Here is a 21,063-nt window from a genome sequence, read left to right as displayed (position 1 = left end):
GTGAAGGTACTTCTGTTTCTCACAGTAGTTAATTGGAGCATTCGGGTGGCTTGGGCTTATCTGCAGGAAAGGCCTGCTACCGAACTTTGTCTATTTTTTAAAAATTCCCCTTCTATCAGAGAACATCTTTCTCAGCCCCTTTCCTTTCGTCTCCCTTCCACCATCATTCACCTATGTCATGTCAGCCCGTGATTCTCCCTCCCTCACTTTATTTGGGCGTTTGCTGATATTTAGCATCCCTGAAGAATAGCTCAAGCCCGAAATATGGGCTGCCTATTGCTTTCCTTGGATGCTGATGGGTTCCCCCAGCACCTCTTGGGTGTGTTGTTCCAGTTCTCCAGCATCCACTTTCTTGTTTCATTTTCTTTACTCGTTTCTTTTTCTCTTCCTATATTATTACACGCTTCCCTTCCTCCTCCCTCCCTTTTTGCCTCCTTCCTCTGCAGCCGCTGTTGCCAATCAGTCTTGAGAAACGTGCTGCGCTGCTCTGAGTTGCTTTTCTGATGCAAGGTCAGCGAGGACCGGAATTTGCGGGCAGTTCCGTGGAACTCGGCCATTGCTTTGATTTTGGGATTCCCATGTGGATGAGGTCAGCCAGCAATTTCCCGGTGGCGTCCTGTCGCACTGGGATGTAGTCCTGACAACTTCTGCTGGGGAATCTCGCAGAATGAAGCGTCTGCGAAGAAGCACGGTGACCGGTATCTGCAGCCCTTCGTTTTCATATTGGGAAAAACAAATGGTTACATTTACCTGTATTAAGGAGGTTTTGCATCTTTTATGTCTATGGTGGCTGCTAAGTATTTTTCATACCCGCTATATAATGGTGTTATGCACGGAAACCAAAATTGTGAGAGGTTATTTAAGATGCACGGTGTTTTTTTCGCAGTTAGAAAAGTGTTCCCTTAAAATTTGAGTTTCTCTCTCTCTCTCTGCTTCCCCCCCCCAGACTTCGACTGCGCTTGCGCTGAAAGAGCAGAGTCGGGAACAACCATTGTCCCAGGGGGTCGAGACAATACAAGCTTCATCCCTTCCATTAAAGTCCCGTGGTTTCACAACATCTACCAATTCGACGTTCATTAAACCGTGTCCCCCCCCACCACCACTTGAGGACCGCAGTTGTTAGAAGAGGGGGTCGTTTCCAGTCTTTCCTGCAACCAAGCCGCTCTCGGTGGTGGCGCGGCTGGCGGGAAAATGTAACTCCTCGCCCGTGATCGGTGGTGGTTGTTGTTGACCCTTGTGATGTCATCGGGTCTTCCACGAGCCTCACTGCTGCTACGTCATGTGGTGGTGGGGGGGGTGGAAGGAATGCCTGCAGGAGCTCCTTTGCCCCCTACGGCGTGAGCGCGTCATTTCATGCGACACCGGCGGGCCGTGTCTTCCCCAGAGTTCCTGCAGCAAACGGCCCGAGGGTTCAAGTCACGAGTGCAACCGGAGGGGCGTTTGCACTTCGTTTTGTGCTGTGACCCTTTCTGGAAATGAGTGGAGTCCGGGACAGGGAATCTGGTTAGGTGTTCCTGGCCGTTCTTGAAAAAATGTTGAGCGAAGTCGGCATCCGACCGGGTTCGCGCACTGAGACCTGTATTACGTGGACATTTATTGCCTGCTCATCAGGATTCCAGCCGCCTTGCAAGGTTGGAGTCGCCATGAGGTGATTGGACGATAATGTGACATTGGGCAGGCTTTATTTCAAGTGCGCCAGATTTGGAGAGAGGAATTGATGGGATGGGATGGGATGGGGGGGAACCTCTGAGTAATTATGATCCGTCCACTTCCAGCAGAGATTCAACTGAAATCAGTTCAGCTATTTTTAATTCAGTTTTCAGTGTTTGTGCGAACCAGAATAGCTCTTGTGTCACATGGCCATACAAGTTAGTGGTCGAACACTTTTCATTAGTTCCGCTGAAATTTTGTCCTGCTGAAAGGCCATCTACCTCAAACATTCGCCCTTTTTTCTCTCTCTCCATAAATGCTGCTTGATGTGTTGAGTATCTTCACTGTTTTCGGTTTTTATTTCAGATTTTTAGCACCTGCAGCTTTTTTCCCCTTTAGAACCACATCTATGAAATGTGTATTTCATCTGTATATATCAGTAGATCATGACATTTTAGAGCAAAACTAGCCAAATGTTGCAGCGATTTGTGATTTGTCATTAGTGTTTCCTAACATGCCTATTTAGCATACCAAATGTGGGGGAAATATAAATACAGGTAGACCCCACTTTACGAACACTCATTTTAAGCAAGTTCGCTTTGACGAAAGCACTGAACTGTTATAGAGGCTGCGCGCACACTCCGAGTAGTTCTTCCTCTCTCTAGCCTATATCCCAGGCTCCCACCACCACCCCAACCTCCAAAGACTCACTATATACATTATTTTTAATTTATAGACTATATTTATCATATAATTCCTGCTTTTAATAAAGAAGTTTTGTGTTATTTGGTATGATTTGGAGGTTTTGTTTCGGGTCTGGGAACACTTAAAAAAAAAAAATTCCTATAGAAATCAATAGTAATTGCTTCTTCACTTTATGCCATTTCTGGTGACAAAAGGTTCCATAGGAATGCTCTAGTTTTGCAAGGTGGGGTATACCAGTATTGGCCATATATTTGTAAAGTTCACTTAAAGTTTTATTCTACAGCACTGTCAAAACAAGATGAGTGTTATTTTTTTTTAATCCAATGTTATTTTCACCTTTAGACAGACCTGAATTTATTATCCATGACTAATTTTCATCTGGAAAAAGTGATGTCCTTTTGAAGCATTGCAGTTCTGGCAGTGAAGAGTTACCAGCACTGTTTTGAGTAAGGAGTTAAAGAGTTTAGATGTCAATAATTTGAGACCAGATGTCAAAATCATTGTGTGGTAACAGTTTTTAAAGCTTTTTTAAATAGACATTTGCAAATTTTATATTATAGTTGAATAAACAAAATATAATTTTGGTCTTCTGTTTTTCCATATAGGAAATATGCATCTTAATCCAGAGCAAGTTACCTTAATTGGCCAAGTATTTGAATCTTATGTTGGAGAATTCCACAAAAATGATATCATTCATATTCTGGAAAAACAAGATGAAGGTGCTCATTATCCAATCACTGTGAATGCTCTTACACTGTTTGAAAACAGCATGGAAATTGGTGAATACTTAAATGTATTCCCAAATGAATTATTTCCTATATTTGACAATGCACTACACCGAGCTGCCATGACTATTTTGAAGTCCTATGCAGAGCCACATGAATTGATCATGAAACAAAACCTTCACGTCCGAATTTCAGGTTAGTAGGTTGTGGTGAAGTGTTGTTTACTCATTTATCTGGCTCTACCCCTTGCTGTGACTGCATCTGTGGCTCCGCCCACTTGACCCTGTACAAAGGCTTCAACGCCGTAACCTCTCCCCCAAAAGCCTGGGCCACAGCCTGGGATACACTTGAAGTTTATTGTGAATAAAAGCCTGTTGTTCTGTAACTCCAGTCTTTCACATTATTGATAGCGCTTCACTTTTATTCACTTTTTTAAAAAACCCCAACGATAGGTGAGATGCTAAAATATATATTTGTACTTGCAAGGATGTAATTCAGCCCACTGGATTCTTACCAGCTCTCTGCAGATCTCATTAAGCCCATGTTTTCCGCCCCCCCCACCACTTTTCTCCCCATGACGCTGAAATGTATTCTCTCGAGTGCCCACCAAATCCCCTTTGTGACTTGCCTACAATGAAGAATAATTTACTGTTATTAACCTACAGCACATCTTTTAGGGAAGGTGGACCACCTATCAGAAACCACTGTGGTCACCAATGGTCACAAGTATTCACAAGCTGTCATGGTCTGGCTTGAACACATTACCGGATATGTGTGGCAACATTACAAACTTGCTGGGAAACCGATATCCAGCAGACATGAAAAAATGATCACTCTGTCCAGACCTGCTGACTTTATTTCTTGAAGTTTCATTTTCTGTTCCTCATATTATTTCAAAATGAAAATAATGCAGGAATCAATCCAACTGTATTTCATCTGTATAGTCAGTTTTATTCTATGGCTGACCACAATGCAGATGCATGGAATGGAAAGGAGACTATCTGCTTCAGTGTCTTGTATTTATTTTTTTTGATTTTGATTTTTAGTGCTGCCAACAATCCGTTCCAATTGTGATTAAAGGATTTGAGCAGTATTCCAAGCCTAGATGTTCATTGCAGATGGTGTCATTGTCCAAATTCAGACCCAGAAGTCTGCTAGCTGGCATATTAGTACCAGTAAAAGTGTCCATGGCCATTGTTGAAAAGCAGTAATACACTCAGGTCTATTTTATCAAGGGGCATTTAAAAATAAATTCTTGACCTATTCCAAAAAGCACATAATTTGATTTGCTGTCTTTGTCAATATTTATCCTTCATTCAAGAAAATAAATTTGCTTATTGGGCATGTGTGAATTAATTTGTATATACATCTTGCTATTTGTTATAGGATTGCCACTTTGTCCTGAATTGACACGAGATCGTATTCCAAAGACGAGGGATGTCGGCCATTTTCTTTCAATTGTTGGCACAGTCATCCGCACTGGATTGGTGAAGGTGTTGGAATTTGAGCACAAGTACATGTGTAACAAGTGCAGACATGTATTCACTGTCACGGCAGATGTTGAGCAGCACTGCACCTTCTGCCGTCCAACGTCCTGCCCTAACCCAGAAGGATGTAACTCAAAGAAGTTTGCATGTATTTCTGGCTCTTCTACTTCAAGTTGTAAGGACTACCAAGAAATCAAAATTCAAGAACAGGTAATATAAAAAGTATTCTTAAGAATTTGTGTTAACATTAAAAGTCTGTTTCATTTTCATATCACAATTATTTAGGCATGGGTAGGTGCAGTCCAATAGATTATTGCAAAGCAAAAAAGAGTACATCAATCTTAAGTTAAAACCAGAAACAAGGTAATATACACTGCAGGCCAAGCAGCATCTGTGGAGAGAGAGAAAGGCAGCTAACGTTTCAGATTGGTGTACTGTACAATAATACATATTTCTCAGAACTGTTGGTGGTCAGTATCTGTTGAAAGTCTAACTATGAAAGCAGTTCTTGCAATAAGATTTTCTTGACTCAGTTTTTTATGAAATTCTAGCATTTAAATAGTAAAACTAAGATAGGTGGTACATCCCTTCTCAATTGGTCCTTAATGCTCACCTGAATGCAGCACTGGATGAGAGAGAAACCCAGTCCATCAATGTGACCACATGGTGGCAGTGGACAATTGAGAAAATATTAGGGATAGAATATCAGCGAAAAACAATGAAGTAAATAAGTGAGAATGAGAATGTTGTGAAACCTACACAACTTATGAATCAATTTTGATATTGATAAATGTCCAAGCTGGTTTGGTGACAGGAAACAATGGTCTTAGTTTCAGAAAAAGACAACGTTAATGCTGAGCTAAGTAGTTTGCTTAGAAACCTGGCATTACTACACGACACAAGCCCCAAAGTTGCAATGTAACTCTGAAACAGTCCATATGACAAATCATTTTAAGTTATCCTGTATCAAAACTTTTAAATGTGCATAAGATTTTGAGTTTATTTGCTTCCTGCGGCAATTCACCTTTGAATACTCTATTTTGTTGTCAGTTAGATGGAGTACTTGGGGAATGTAAGATTAGGAACTTTCTTGTAGTTGGATACTTTTGAAACAATTTATATTTGCCACTTTTATGCAGGAGGCAATGCCAAGATGTCCTTGTGTTTCAGCCTCTGGTCCTATCTTTTGCCTATGAATTGACTTTGGCAGCAGAAGGCTCAAGTGAAACAGGCAGGATCTTTTGTCTATCAGTTGTGCATGTTTTGGGATCCTGTTGGCATGCTGCACGTGAATTCCTCTCCATCCGTTTCAACAGACAGAACTTTCACAATCTTCAGGATCTACATTAGACTAAAAAATCTCCTGTGTTTTAGTCCTAGGTTTATAGTACCTGTGGACTTTTCAGAAAAAAAATGGAAATACAGGGAAGAAGCAAAGAAGATAATAGCCATTTCACTCACTGTTTTTGAAACTAGTTATAATGAATACATTAATTAAGTGCTGATATCATAGGCCCAGGTAAAACCTTAGCATCTTTTACACAGAATCTGGGACCTGTTTGCTTGTGTCTCAGTTACCGATTAGACTGAAGAATCCTTGCTGAGCCACAGAGAATCAAAACCAGGAACTGAAGATGGGATATTTAATTCAATGCCCAATTATGTGCAAATTGAGAAGGAATGATTGGATTACCAAAGGGAAGGTTAAAAGCAGAGAAAAAGGTTATTTTGGAGATTCCAACAATAATTAAAATGCCACGGAATGAGTCTCCACACTTGTAAAGATTCATATTTGGCAATGGCAACGTTGCTTTGTGGCAATAAAGATCTATTAACCATACAAATTCACTTTATTTTGAATGACAAGCCTCATAAATTTTGGTTTGCCCAGAAGGTGTTCATTGCTCATGTACAATATATTTATGACCTTCCTCAAGTGTCATAAGGTAGCATTTTAGTGAAACAGTGGCAAGGAAGTTGAAGTTATTGTCTCACTGCTCTGATGACTCAAATTTAATTCCAACCTTTGGCAATATCTATATACACTTTGTCCATTCTCGCTGGTTGAAAACCAAGGTGCTGAATGTGATACATATATGTCAGAGCAAATCAACTTGCATGGCTTTCAACTTCAGCAGGCTATGGAAGCACAGGATTGATGGATTAATCCACAATTCAGCACAGACTCACTGGACTGAATAGCCTTCTATATCAGAAAATGAGAAGCCTCAGAAGAGGCAGGACCAAGTGGACAACAACTTCCTGACATTTATAATTTGAAGTTCATGTGTGCAAGTCCAGGAAATTGCTATCAGACTTGTACCCTAATAATAGTGAATGTTAATATCTTTTAATGCAAAAAAAAATTATTCCAGATTCTAACTACAGCAGAGTAGATCCTTTACAGCTTTTGTTCGATGACTGCAGTAGACTAGAGAAAGGATAGCTCATCATCTGCAAGGTCTTGCAATAGCTGACTTTTCTATTGGGAAACGTAGATCACGAAGGAACACCCAACATCAGGACATCAACTAGACTGCAATTTATGTAAAGAAACCTGAAGTGTGGGAAGGTTTTTTTTGAAGGGGAGCTATTTCAGTAAACCTGATGGAATTATGATTTGATCAAAATGAACCTTCAAAATTCTGAAGTATAGTGAGATCAATACTTCTAGAATATTTGTACATCAACAAAAATGAAGATAATTTGTATGATTTTAAAAAGAGAGTTTAAGAATTATTATTTTCAGTGAGCAGTTAGATTATAATTCTTTCTTAAACTTGGTCTCAAGCTGTGAGACCTGTCTGAAACATCATGAAAAGCAGACAAAGGAACCCATGACTTACCAGAGGAGCCATGGCTAAATGTTTTCAAATAAAATAAACTGAAGTGGAAAAGAATTGCCAGTAATGTCAACAAGAGTACAAGAATAGATCTGCATTCAAAATAGTTATTTTAAATTGAATGCTTTTTCCTCGAATTGCAGATTCGAATATACTTGACATACTTTTTGATCTACAATTTGTCTATAGTAGATTGATATCACACATTTATAGTGATTTATTGCATTTAAGATTAGCTCCAATGGCTAAGATAACAAATGACTGGGGGGCATGATCTTAATACTCAGATGAATCTTGGTATTTCACTCTTAGTTTGAAGCTTCATTTTGTGCAAGGCACTGTTTATTACAATTTAAGGTGATACACAGAATACACCTGTCTAAACTTAAATTATTCCATTTCTATGTGGATGTTGATCTATTTTGTGAAAAGTGTAACATTCTTGAAGCCTCACTGATTCATATGTTTTGGCAATGTCCTTAATTAGGATGATATTGGCAGAGTATTTTTCAGTCTTTATCAATGATTTTTAAGATTAAATTAGATCCGCCCTTTAATTGCCCTGTTTGGTGTTTTGTATGAACTGGGTAAACTTTTATCGGGATCTCAAGAGAAATTTTTAGCTTTTAGCATATGGATAGCCAGATGAGCAGTTTTAATGAAATGGAAAGATGAAGTCTCACCAACTCATGCACATTGGTTACATGATGTAATGTCAGATCTAAGCTTAGAAAAAAATTGGATATAATATTAAAGATAAAAAGTTACAGCTTGAAAAGGTATCCAGGCCCATTTGTAGAGTACTATAATAATTAGCAGTTTTAGATGATTTGGGTGCTCTAGTGCTGTCGTCTGGAGGTCGCGACTCGATCCATCTTTGTTTTTTCTCTAGTTTAGTTTTTTTTCTATCAGGTGGATTTATGTGGTCTAATTATGATTATCCTGGATAATATCCCTTAAAAATTTTATTAAGGTATAATGAGATTTATCATAATAGAATTAAACTGATTTATATATAATCTTTTTAATAGACAATCATTTAATAATAAGGGATGGAATTTAAAATTTGTTATATTGTATGTTTAATTTGATGTTAAATATATGTTATTATTTTGCCTTTATTAATATCTTGTATATGGACTGTCATGTTAATAAAAATATTTTAAAAAGGGGAAAAAAAATTATTTGCATAATTTCATGCACACCTTTCCTGCTTGAATAACAGGTTCAGAGGCTGTCTGTGGGAAGCATACCTCGATCATTGTTGATTGTACTAGAAGATGATCTGGTGGACACCTGCAAATCGGGTAAGTTCTGATGTTTAGGCAGTGTGAACAGTCGTTACAGGCAGAAGCTATCAGGAGTCTTAGTCAAGTAATTTTAGGGATGGGTGATGTAGCGCAAATAAAAGCTCTCACGACTGGAGGGAGAACCAACGCTTTTGTTAGTTTATAACTATGGGTAGGGTCTCACAGTAGTCTTCGGAAAGGTTCTGGGTTTAGGCGGGAAACCAGGGTTATATGTAATCAGATGGTGGCGGAGTTGGGAGGTGGGGCCAACCATCAGCACAACTCGCTACAAGTGAATCCCATATCACTGCATTCATCCCTTCCTGCAGAATTTGGGGTCTGTGAATGAAGACAAAGAACATGGATTCAGAAAAAAGTTAGAAAAAGATACAGTTATTTACAGATTTAATTGGTCCGGTGGTCTTGAGATCCTTGTGGAGCGCCTTAACACTGGGGTGCCTTGGACTCCTTGGGTCTCCTGGTCCCCTTGTGGGGGAGGAGAGGCGGGCTGGATCTCCAGCTCAACAGTGGAGGGGGATGCACTTTCCTCCTGAACCTGATCCCCTGAGGTCTGGGGGTGGTGAGAATGAGCTCCATGGCTCGCAGGGCACTTGAGGACCCTCTGTTCCGGTGGGTGTCAGGTCCCTGATGGAGACAGTGTCCTCTCTGCCATCTTGGTACTCCACATAGGCATACGTGGGATTGACATGGAGCTGTTTCACCCTTTCCACCAGGGGGTTGGTCTTGCTTTTTCTCACGTGCTTCCTGAGAAGGACTAGACCAGGAGTGGCGAGCCAGGTTGGGAGTGTAGTTCCCAATGCTGACCTTCTTTAGAAATTGAATAGGAGCTCGTGAGGAATAGCGACCGGATGGAATGGAGTGCCATAGGGAGGACTTCCTGCTGGTGTGAGTCTGGAAGGGTCAGTTTGACAGCCTTCCAGACCATCGCGTTTTCCTTTTCAACCTGCCCGATTTCCCCCAAGGGTTGTAGCTAGTATTCCTGCTGCATGTGATGCCCCTCACCAGCAGGTACTGACATAGTTCGTTACTAAAAGGATGAGCCCCGGTCGCTATGAATATAGCTGGGATACCCAAACTGGACAAAAATAGAATCTAGGGCCTTTTTGATGATGAAGTGGACGTGTCTGAACATGGAATGGCAAACGGGAAGCAGGAGTACTCATCAGTGATAGGAAGAAAATGTTCCCATTCATAGAGGGGAGAGGTCCTTTAAAATCGATAGTGAGCCGTTCAAAGGGCCTGGATGACTTGATCAGGTGTGCCTTTGCAGGGCAGTAGAAGTCCTGTTTGCACTCCACACAAACCTGGCAAGACCTGGTCATTTCCCTGACGTATTCCATGGAGTGGGGCAGATTGCCCACCTGGACAAAATGAGCCATGCGGGTGACCCCTGAATGGCAGAGCTCATTATACATTATAATAGAGCTCATTATACATAGACTGCAGTTGGCCAGTGTGTGCAGTGGCACAGCTTCCTCTGGATATGGCATCTGGTGGGTCATTAAGAGCTCCTGGCCGTTAGGCATTGTCATAATTGTTGATGGAGAGCTCGATCCTCCACCTAGCATTTTTGATTTTTCACCTCTTGACATTATTAAACATGAATGCGACAGAGTGCTGGTCAGTGAGGAGCATAAATTTCCTACCAGCCAGGAGGTGTCTCCAGTACCTCATGGCTTCTATAATGGCTTGATCCTCCTTTTCCATAGATGGGTTCTGGAGCTCAGGACCTTGTAATGTCAGGGAGAAAAATGCAACCGACCTGCCGGCTAGTTGAAGGTAGTAGCCAGGGCTCATCTGAAGTGTTACTTTTCACTTGGAAAGGTACATTCTTGTCCACCATGTGCATGGCGCCTTTCACAATGTGATTCCGGAGGTAGTTAAAAGCCGTTTGGGCTTCCGCCGCGAGGGGGAAATGAGTGGCTTTTAAGAGAGGGTGAACCTTATTAGTGTATTGAGGAATCCATTGGGCGTAATATGAGAAAAAACCCAGGCATCTCCTCAAAGACTTTGTGATCCTGGGAATGGGGAACTCTAACAGGGGCCAGTATCCTATCTGGATCAGGGCCAAGGATAGCCAGACGTTTAGTCCTGTTAGAGTTATGAGCGAGGTTCAGGACTTTTGCTGCGTGGAGAAAACTCTGGAGGTTGGCGTCATGGTCTTCCAAGGTATGGCCACAGATGGTGACATTATCGAGGTAGGGGAAGGTAGCCTTCAACCCATACTCATCCACCAATCTGTCCATCTACTTCTGGAAGATAGAAACCCCATTAGTGATACCGAAAGAGACCCTCCGGAATTGATAGAGACGACCGTTAGCCTCAAATGCCGTATATGGATGGTCCTCGGAACGGATTGGCAGCTGGTGATAAGCAGCTTTCAGGTTGATGGTCGAATAGACCTGATACTGAGGAATATCATTCATCATGTCCGAAATTCGAGGGAGGGGGTATGCGTCCAGAAGTGTCTACTGATTAATAATTTGGCTGTAGTCACTTACTAGCCTGGACTTGGCTTCCCCTTTTACCACTACCACTTGCGCTTTCCACGGGCTGGTGCGATGTTCGATGATGCCTTTGTTGAGCAGACGTTGTGTCTCAGACTTTTTAAAATCTCAGTCTGCTATGCTGTACCTCCTGCTCTTTTAGCAATAGGTTTGCAGTCAAAGGACAGTTTTAGAAAGAGAGGTGGGGGGGGGGGGAGGGGTATCGATATTTAGTGTGGAGAGGCTGTATGTGGGTTCTGATTTCAGGGGCCCTCTATTCCGAACCGTCACAGGTGGGAAGGGACCAGAATACTCCAAGGTAAACACTGGAAATCCTGACTGAACAACATCGGAGCACAAAATTCATCAAGTACATACAGACGGATCTTACAGAATTCTCCCCCTTCAAACGACAGGTGTACTATACAATATTGTTGAATACATGTAGAATGCGAATGAGATGCAAGGAATATGCGATAATTGAAAAAAAACATCTTTAAGTTGTATTCTTGCACAGTCCATGAGCTTTTAGTAGAGCTTGTTGATTAGTCATTTAGTGGAATGTCCGTTTACCTTCACAGTCATTATGGAGTTGCTGAGCTGGTGAGGCCTGTCCTGATCTAGGAACATCGAGGCTAGGACTCCAGAGACTCCATATTTCCTCACTCGAGTGGCCCCCCCCATCATCCTGGATTGCCCTGCGTGGGTAAGATGGCGTCGACCTCATGGCATGACAAGATGGCTTCCCTCCTTCCTCCTCTGACGATAATGGCGCCGAGTTTGAATTTGGGTCACTGCCACCTATCATCGGCATGTAGTAGGTTCGGGTGAATTTGGGGCAGACGGCTTTGGGATGGAATCAGATCTTGGAGCGATGCAGGCTGCGGACTTCCCTGGGCTTCCCCTCACGCAGCAAACCCTTGGCCACTGCCCTTTCTTGCCACAGCTGGAACTCACCGAGTCTTTAGCTGGGCAATGAGATCGGAGATGATGGCTCTTGCCACAGAAAAAGCGCTCCCTAGTACAGAAAGCGGCAGCGGTTAGGGCAGGGGTAGTGGGAGCAGCTGGTCCTTGGTAGTGGTCACCTGGGTGACCAAGCTTGCTGGCTTCAAGGTCGTCGTTCTCAAGCTTGGCCTGTTCTAACAATTGGCCAGTTCAACATGGCTAGCCAGCTCCTTCTTACCTGACTCAAATAGTCACTGCCTCTTGTACCTTGAGCGGACCTCCATGATTAGAGTGTCCTGGATCTTTCTTCCTTATGGACACGGCCCATAGCTGCTTCGTACCTGCACTTGTTGGCAAGCGTCCACAGATCCAGCAGGTAGTCGTTGATGTAGAACGAGTCAGTGCCTCACTAGGACCTCGTTTTGCAACTTCAGGAACTGAGACTTCAAAGCCTCGATGGCAGCGTCATTTGTAGTGCAGTCCCTGATGACTGTTCCTACCCTCGAAATGAATGCAGACCTCCTGAGTTCATCAGTGTGAAAGACGTCTCTGGTCTCTGGAAGAAGTATAGCCAGTACGTGAACTCCTCAGCCGCGTCCGGGGACTGATGGTCTATCTGCAGCATACCAGGCTTGAGTAGTGCTTCCATCGTTTAGGGAATAAGCTAATAAAATTGTAGCGCGAATAAAAGCTCTCACAATTGGAGGGAGAACATGCTCTTTTATTAGCTTAGAACTATGGGTAGGGTCTCACAGTAGTCTTCGGAAGGGTTCTGGTTTTAGGCAGGAAACCAGGGTTATATGGGGCGGAGCCAGCCATCAGCACAACACATTACCAGTGAATCTCAATTACAATATCACTCATAACTATAATTCATTAACATTCTAATTTAGATTTCTGAGAGTTGTAGGGAATTATGAACACTGTTCAGATCATCACGCAAAACCCCTTCCATTCCATCAACTCCATCTACAATTCCCACTGCCTCAGAAAAGCAGTCAACTTATTTACAGACTCACCTGTTCCCCCTCCACCAGTTGGAAAACTATAAGAGATCACGCATCATCTAATTCAAGGTCAGATTCTTTCACACCATTAGCAGGCTCCTGAACAAATCTTACACTAGTAAAATAAAATGGTATCTATTTTATTCCAACTGATCACTCTCTGTAACTCTGTACAGTGTTTTTACTGCTGTGCTTTGTATGAATTGGCGAGCTGGACTGCACACAAAATAAATATCCTCAGCATATCTTCGTACACTTGAAAATTAACAAAGTTTTTTTAAAAGAAAAAAACACTTACTTTCTGAAAGTCACTATTTTTTTAACATGTCCTTTGAAGACTCCAATATGAATTGGGCCAAAATTATTTTATTTTTCAATTGGAGCTTGCAGAATTTAGAAACATATTATTCGGTATTCATAATAAACATTTATTGTAAAACAAAAATGAACTTGGATGTTTGATGATTCATTTAATTACATTTTATACCTGTGTAGAAAGGAAGTAAGAATTTTCATATCTATTTCATCAGTTTGCTTCTCTGAAATGGTTTCAATCGTTCTCTACATGCATGCCATCTAATTGTTACTGCTTTGTCGGCAGACTTGACAGGACATGAGCTCAGTGATGTAATGCAAGTAGGAAGGCTGTCTCCTAATCTGCACTGGAAATTTGTCAGAGCTTTGGTGTTGAACTGCCACATTTTCCAAACAATTTAACTTTGTTCGAATTAATACTGCAACCCACTTTTCTGACCTGGGTTCGAGAGAGCCTGGGAAATGGGACCTTGGTGACTTTTAACAGAGTATAGGAAGCCAAATAATTGTGCTCTTTGAACTATTAGATAGCGGATTATTGTAGATTGACTATATTTTGTTACTCCTGAATATGAACAGTAGCCAAATGCTTAGAGATAACTAGAATGTTTACATCTAAGTGGCACGGTTGGCCTAGCAGTTAGCACTACACCTTTACAGCACCAGCGATCGAGACTGGGGTTTGAATCCCGCGCGGTCTGTAAGGAGTTTATACGTTCTCCCCGTGTCTGCATGGGTTTTCCCCGAGGCTCCGGTTTCCTCCCACCGTTCAAAACGTACAGGGGATGTAAGTTGGGGAGTGTAAATTGGGTAGTCCGGACTCATGGGCCGAAATGGCCTGTTATCATGCTGTATGTTTAAATTTAAATTTTAAAAAAATTAATGGTTTTGTTTGATTATAGGTGACGATATTACTGTTTATGGTGTGGTTATGCAGAGGTGGAGACCTCTAACTCTGGATTCCCGTTGTGACCTCGAACTTGTTCTGAAAGCCAATAATCTCGAAGTGAACAATGAACAGCTGACTGGTGTTATTGATGAGGACATCCAGAAAGAATTTGAAGACTTCTGGGCTAATTACAAAGATGATCCTCTAGCAGGTGCAGTTTTGCATAGAATTGATTAAATCACATCAATGTGGTTTTCCACTGTGTGGTGATAAAATCCTATGTGATTTATTGACAAATTTTAATGAATTTTTTTCAAGTTGTTTTATAGCATCTTACAGTATTTAAAAAATGGCATTTTGACCTATTGAATTCCCCTCTAATTTTCAGTGCAGCCTATTCTCCCCTATTTCCCACTTGCATGCACATGGTAGCTGATTAACTTTCCAACAGCACACCTTTGGGTTATGGAAGGAAAACGGAGCATCTTGGGGCAGGGTCACCAAGAGTATGAACAAATTGCACGGAGAGCACTAGAAACTAGCATTGAACTCTAGATGCAGGACCCTTGAGTGATACCAAGCTGTACCACTGTGTCCCTCCCATTGCTGGGTGATGCTTGTCAAAGGAAGGTGTTAAAACTATCAATACTTGAAATGGCAAAATCATTGACTTTTTTGAAGAAAAACAGTTATTTTTATGTCAGAACTTTAACTGCATAAATCACTGGAAGTATCTCAGCAAACTATCATTCAACCGGGTTGACTAAAACACTTTAGTGGTCGATGTACTAACAGGACTGATCTGAAAAATCAACTGCAGAACTCTGGTAAATGAGCTTTCTTGCAGATGCCCCCTTTCCAAGATGATGTTAATAGGAAGATGAAACCTTTGCCAAGATGTCAGGAAAGCTTCCAAAATTATAAGGTGAAAATATTTAAAATGTTGAGGAGAGTTAGGTGACGTTTCTCAATGAAAGCATCCTGGGATTTTAGTTGTTTTATTTGTTGTTCATATTCCATTGATGCTGTATTTAAGTTTATTGTTGCATGTACCAAGGTCATAGTAATAGAAGTTGTTGATGTGAGCAGACTAGTTCTTGCATAATGCAACAAGACAAGCTCCAAAAATGCAGAGATACCAAGAGAGATCAGTTGGGGTGAGGCAAAGGCAATATTTTACTCTTTTGAAGATCATTCAGGAGTCTGAACAATAGAAACAAAACTGGCCTTGAATCAAGTGGAATGCGAGTTTGTGGATCTTTCTGACAGGAGAAGAGGGATAGAAGAGGCTGTGACTGGGGTGGGATGCATCCTTTAATACTTTGGCTGCTTTTCCAATTCAGTGGGAGTTGTTGATGGAGGGGAGAGGAGATGTATGTGTGATGGGCTGAACCGCATTCATAACCCTTGTGTCTTTTGTGAGGTACCCTGACAATAGTGCACCTGTAAAAATTGAAGGTGACATACATATCAGTTTTCTGAGGAAGTCAAAACACTTCTGTGCTCTCTTGACCATTGCATTGATGTTGGTGGAGCAGGACAAGGCAAGGCACTGAAGATATGTACCCCAGCAAAAAAGCTGTCTGCTATCTCCACCAATTGATGCCAAACTGGTAGCAAGCTTTGCCCTTTTCTGGAAGTCTAAAATCAACACCAGGGTACAAGACTTTTTTTAATCTCTTTTTCTTATCCACCTTTTCCCTCCTTCCAAAAAAATTCCCAGTATCCCATAATTGCGAAGATGTTTGAATCTTCTCTTACAATTTTTGATTGAATATGCAAAACATTCAATACATCTACAATTGCTGTAATCACTCAAATGTACTGCTGTTACCTGCCATGAAACCCAGTTTCTACCATCAAGGACTAGAACAGCAGGTTCATGGGAGACTGCCAGTTCCCCTCCAAGTTGCATACCGTTCTAACTTGGAAATACAGTGCTGTAACTTCATCGTAACTAGTTTTAAGTTCTGTGACTGTACCCCCATAGCATTGAGAAGGTACTCTCACTAAATGGATAGCAATGAATAATGAAGGCTACTCATTACCATCTTCTTGAGGGCAGTTATGACCGAGCAGTGCCAATTTTTCCATACTTTGTAAATGAGTAACTAAAGGTAATTACTGGGAAGACTAATAATATAATAGTATGAAGAGTTTTTAAAAAATGTCTGAGATAACTATTGGATTAAGAGTGCACTGAAATGATGCTCTCCTCATCCATCTTTCCTCTGCTCTTTGACCAATGTTGAGTTTTAGTCCACTCTCCAATGCTTTTCCAAAATAATGAAACTCCTTCATGGTCTCGTTCTCCTGCCCCCCCACCCCTTATCCTATACTTCCCAAGATATCTTTTATCATCTTGGCCTCTGACTGCCTTTGGTGAATGTGCCTTCAGTGATCGAAGATGTGTTGTGGAATTTCATTGTTCAATCTCTTTGCCTTCTGTCTTCTGTTAATACTCATCTCCACTTTTTTCTTTTGATCAATCACCTATTCTGATTCCTGCAGCTTGTTGCTGAATTCTGTGAAATGCATTGATATTTTCTAAGATTTATAACTTTGTCTGGAGTAAATTGATTCTTTTTCGATCTAAGTTAGTTTAATAGGAAAACATATTGAGAAGTTTATGTTTCAGATGAGGGGGATGACACACTAAAAGACACCACAAAAACTTTTGCCAAACTTTTCTTTCAGTCTTCCAGCCAGTGATGGATTTCACCCCACCTCTTAACAATACCTGCTGATTTCCTCCTCCCCACATCCTAATGAGGAGCTTTAAGCTTTTGATTAATACAACTTTTTGAAATGAAGTTTTTTTAAAATGGAATTATGAGCGAGCTCTTGTCAACTGCACTGAATTTGTACCAATACAAACACATGAATGGACATATTCTAAGAAAATCAGACTGACTTAAAATGTACATGACAAACTCTTTGGACAGAGTCAATATCATACCTTGGTCGTGCTCTTTGCCGAATGGCCTGGGAATTGGTAGAACGTAATGCAGGTTCTGATAAATATTTTATAGTGGCATAAAACTTACCTATGTTTGATTACAAGTAATGGGGTGTGCTTTTTGTTCTTCCATCATATTTTTACATTTCTACTTCTAAGGGAGAAATGAAATTCTGGCCAGCCTTTGTCCTCAGGTATTTGGAATGTATGTGGTTAAGCTAGCAGTCGCCATGGTGTTAGCAGGTGGAGTACAAAGAACTGATACAACTGGCACCAAAGTTAGAGGTTAGTACTGTAATGCACATACAATCTTAATGAACTGAAATCCTTTTAATCTGTGGAACTCTATCCTCATGGTGAGACCATTATTTACTTTAGTTATTTCTGTTATGTTTATTTAATTCATGCAGCTAATTCAAAATTCAGCTGACCAGAAGTAATTCTGGACAATGGAAAACAAATTCTCAGCCTGTTTGACAACAAAATGCTACTAATCTTTCTTGTCTAATTCTAGTTCTTTTCCATCAAGGGTTGAGGCCCGAAATTTTGGTTATATATCTACACAGTGAGACCTGCTGAGTTCCTCCAACATTACTGTGTTTTTATTACTATCACAGTATCTGCAGAATTTAGGTATAAAGTATTAGTTAGAACCATAGAACATTACAGTACAGAAAGCAGACCAGTCTGTGCCTAACTAGATAAAACAATACGTGAAGACATATTTAAGTGCACTTGTCTTCTCAATTTTGGTAAACAGAAGTATAATCTTGAATATTTTGTTCAACTCATTGTGCAAACTACTGGGATGCCTATACTTTTTAGCTAAATGGGCTGATGGACAACAGTTTTAGTTGCTTTCTGGATCAGTCGTTTATAGCACAGTACGTTGTGGACTTTCTGGATGTGCGATCAGAGACAGATGTTTGTGATTAAACTGTGGATGTTTGATGCTAGTGCATTGAATGTCCACCACTTGACCCAGTGAGTCCTGGGCAGTACAAGGATGCGGTGATGAGTGATCAGATGAACTTAACTTCTGGTTGTTTAGTTTCATGTAAGGAAGGGTTGGCATTTAATTGGCAACCCCATTCATTGAAATGGTCTCCATTTCTGTAGAGGTGGAGAATATATATGTGAATATGTGGCTTAATCTATTTTTTTGCTCCTTAATTTCTTCTTTGGCTTGGCTTCGCGGACGAAGATTTATGGAGGGGGTAAAAAGTCCACGTCAGCTGCAGGCTCGTTTGTGGCTGACAAGTCCGATGCGGGACAGGCAGACACGATTGCAGCGGTTGCAAGGGAAAATTGGTTGGTTGGGGTTGGGTGTTGGGTTTTTCCTCCTTTGCCTTTTGTCAGTGAGGTGGGCTCTGCGGTCTTCTTCAAAGGAGGTTGCTGCCCGCCAAACTGTGAGGTGCCAAGATGCACGGTTTGAGGCGTTATCAGCCCACTGGCGGTGGTCAATGTGGCAGGCACCAAGAGATTTCTTTAGGCAGTCCTTGTACCTTTTCTTTGGTGCACCTCTGTCACGGTGGCCAGTGTAGAGCTCGCCATATAACAGGATCTTGGGAAGGCGATGGTCCTCCATTCTGGAGACGTGACCCATCCAGCGCAGCTGGATCTTCAGCAGCGTGGACTCGATGCTGTCGACCTCTGCCATCTCGAGTACTTCGACGTTAGGGGTGTAAGCGCTCCAATGGATGTTGAGGATGGAGCGGAGACAACGCTGGTGGAAGCGTTCTAGGAGCCGTAGGAGCCTTAATTTAAATGTATATTAAATTACCTGTTGATTTAAAAAAAAAAAATGTCTCTGTTTGAAGTGCTTAAAGACCTAGAAAGTCTCTGACCCCAAACAATCAGTTGAAGGTTGTCAGGATGTTCTGAGGCTGGGGATTCTGGTGCCTTTAACACCTTGAGGGACACCTCAGTGGTGTTGGTGATCATTCATTCAGCCCTCTGAATCCAGTACAAGTCCAGGCAGGTAGAAAGGGAAGATGAACAGCTGGCAGGATCCAATATGGTGGAGGCTGAGAGCATTCATTAATTATTGACTGAATTAAGATGTCTTCTATTTTGAAGGAGAATCTCACCTCTTGCTGGTTGGGGATCCTGGTACTGGGAAATCTCAATTTCTCAAATATGCAGCTAAAATTATACCCCGGTCGGTCCTGACAGCAGGAATTGGATCCACCAGTGCAGGTAAGGGAAATATTTGTATATCTTACGAAGATGAGGGAAATATTTGTGTACTGCACTTGCACCATTTACATTTTTGTATGGTTTTAATTCACAATTACAGGTGCAGAATTTTATTTGAAATTTAATTTTTAATATTTTGGCTTGGTTAGCCCAAGTGGTGATTCTTGTGTATTAATTTGTTCTCTTGTGTAGAACACACAAATTTAAGTAATTAAAATTATCTGGATGTTTAAAATTTTAACAACAGCCTTGGTAACAGTAACCATTGAAACTTCAGGATTACTGTAAAAGTCCATCTGGGTTCACAGCTCAGATGAACCAGGGAGCGGTTTTCCCTGAGTCTGTGTGGGTTTCCTCTGGGTGCTCCGGTTTCCTCCCACCCTTCAAAGACGTTTGGAAATTGTAGGTGAGTTGGTGTATCTGGAGGCATAGGCTCGTGGGCCGGAATAATGAAACTCCTTCATGGTCTCGTTCTCCTGCCCCCCACCCCTTATCCTTTACTTCCCAACATATCTTATCATCTTGGTCTCTGTCTGCCTTTGGTGAATGTGCCTTCAGTGATCGAAGATGTGTTGTGGAATTTCATTGTTCAATCTCTTTGTCTCTGTTAAAACTCATCTCCAATTTTTTTCTTTTGATCAATCGCCTATTCTGATTCCTGCAGCTTGTTGCTGAATTCTGTGAAATTAATTGATATTTTCCAAGTTTTAAAACTTTTATCGTGTTATCTTTTATCTGTTATCGTGTTGTACATCCAAATTAAAATAGAAAACACCATAATCAAGGCAACCTCTTTGAATTCAGGAGCTGATTGTCTTCAACCCACGCAATTCCAAATAAAAACAGAAAATGCTGGAAATGCTCAGCAGGTCAGGCTGTATCTGCTATATCTATGGGATAAGAAACAGAGTAAATGCTTCAGGTGGAAAACCTTTTGTTTGAACTAGGGAAATGACAAAAGAAGCTTATTGAGCTGCAGCTGGTGGTGGAGGGGAAACACAGAGTCTATGATTGACCATGGGGATAGCCTGTAAACAAGGTCATCTGGTCACTGAGGGAATGGGAGCCATTAGAGTGTGAGCACAGTGCACTGGCCATTTAATATGCCTTTCCAGGTTTTATACAATTTCTAGGCCATTGCTGTCAACCAAAATAGATTTTACAGAATTTTTTTAAAATATAGCTATTAAAGCACCACACATCTTTGGAATATGGTTTCCTCCCATTATCCAGTGATGTATAATTGGTCAAATAGGTGTATTTGGGTCAGAGTGGCCTGTTACTGTGCTATATCTTTACATTAAAGAAACACTGCAGTTTTTGTTTACGATTTTTCAGTTTAAATGTGTTTGAGAGTGACTTCTTTGTGACCATCTGCATCTAATTTCTACAAGTAAAGTTTGTGGATTTGGTGCTAATTTTAATTATCAGTTGTCTGAATTTGCTCTGTTAATGCTTTTTTTTGGTTTGGTTGAATCTGGCCTTCAGAGACACACCAGAAGGAAGTTTTAGAACACTAATAACAGTGTATGTTTGTGGTTGC

At 41.2% G+C, this 21,063-nt stretch overlaps 1 protein-coding gene across 3 annotated transcripts in view; it reads left to right on the top strand.

The window, feature by feature from the left end:
• Window positions 1–483: 483 nt before the first annotated feature.
• mcm9 (minichromosome maintenance 9 homologous recombination repair factor) overlaps window positions 484–21,063 on the top strand; it is a 33,667-nt gene continuing 13,087 nt past the window's right edge. The window contains exons 1-8 of one of the 3 annotated variants that reach the window (XM_069886847.1): window positions 484–698; window positions 2,698–2,862; window positions 2,961–3,275; window positions 4,467–4,777; window positions 8,636–8,717; window positions 14,376–14,573; window positions 17,481–17,606; window positions 19,401–19,520. In XM_069886847.1, coding sequence (XP_069742948.1) covers window positions 2,844–2,862; window positions 2,961–3,275; window positions 4,467–4,777; window positions 8,636–8,717; window positions 14,376–14,573; window positions 17,481–17,606; window positions 19,401–19,520 — 1,171 coding nt within the window. In that variant the 5' untranslated portion in view covers window positions 484–698; window positions 2,698–2,843. Of the gene's footprint in view, window positions 699–1,168; window positions 1,649–2,697; window positions 2,863–2,960; window positions 3,276–4,466; window positions 4,778–8,635; window positions 8,718–14,375; window positions 14,574–17,480; window positions 17,607–19,400; window positions 19,521–21,063 lie in introns of those variants that run through there. The other 2 variants (XM_069886846.1, XM_069886848.1) reach the window with 2 other exon arrangements.

The sequence above is a fragment of the Narcine bancroftii genome, chromosome 6 (assembly GCF_036971445.1).
Source record: "Narcine bancroftii isolate sNarBan1 chromosome 6, sNarBan1.hap1, whole genome shotgun sequence".
Classification (NCBI taxonomy): Eukaryota; Metazoa; Chordata; class Chondrichthyes; order Torpediniformes; family Narcinidae; genus Narcine; species Narcine bancroftii.
The sequence above is the reverse complement of the archived record's forward strand: the minus strand, read 5'-3'. Positions and strand labels throughout refer to the sequence as shown.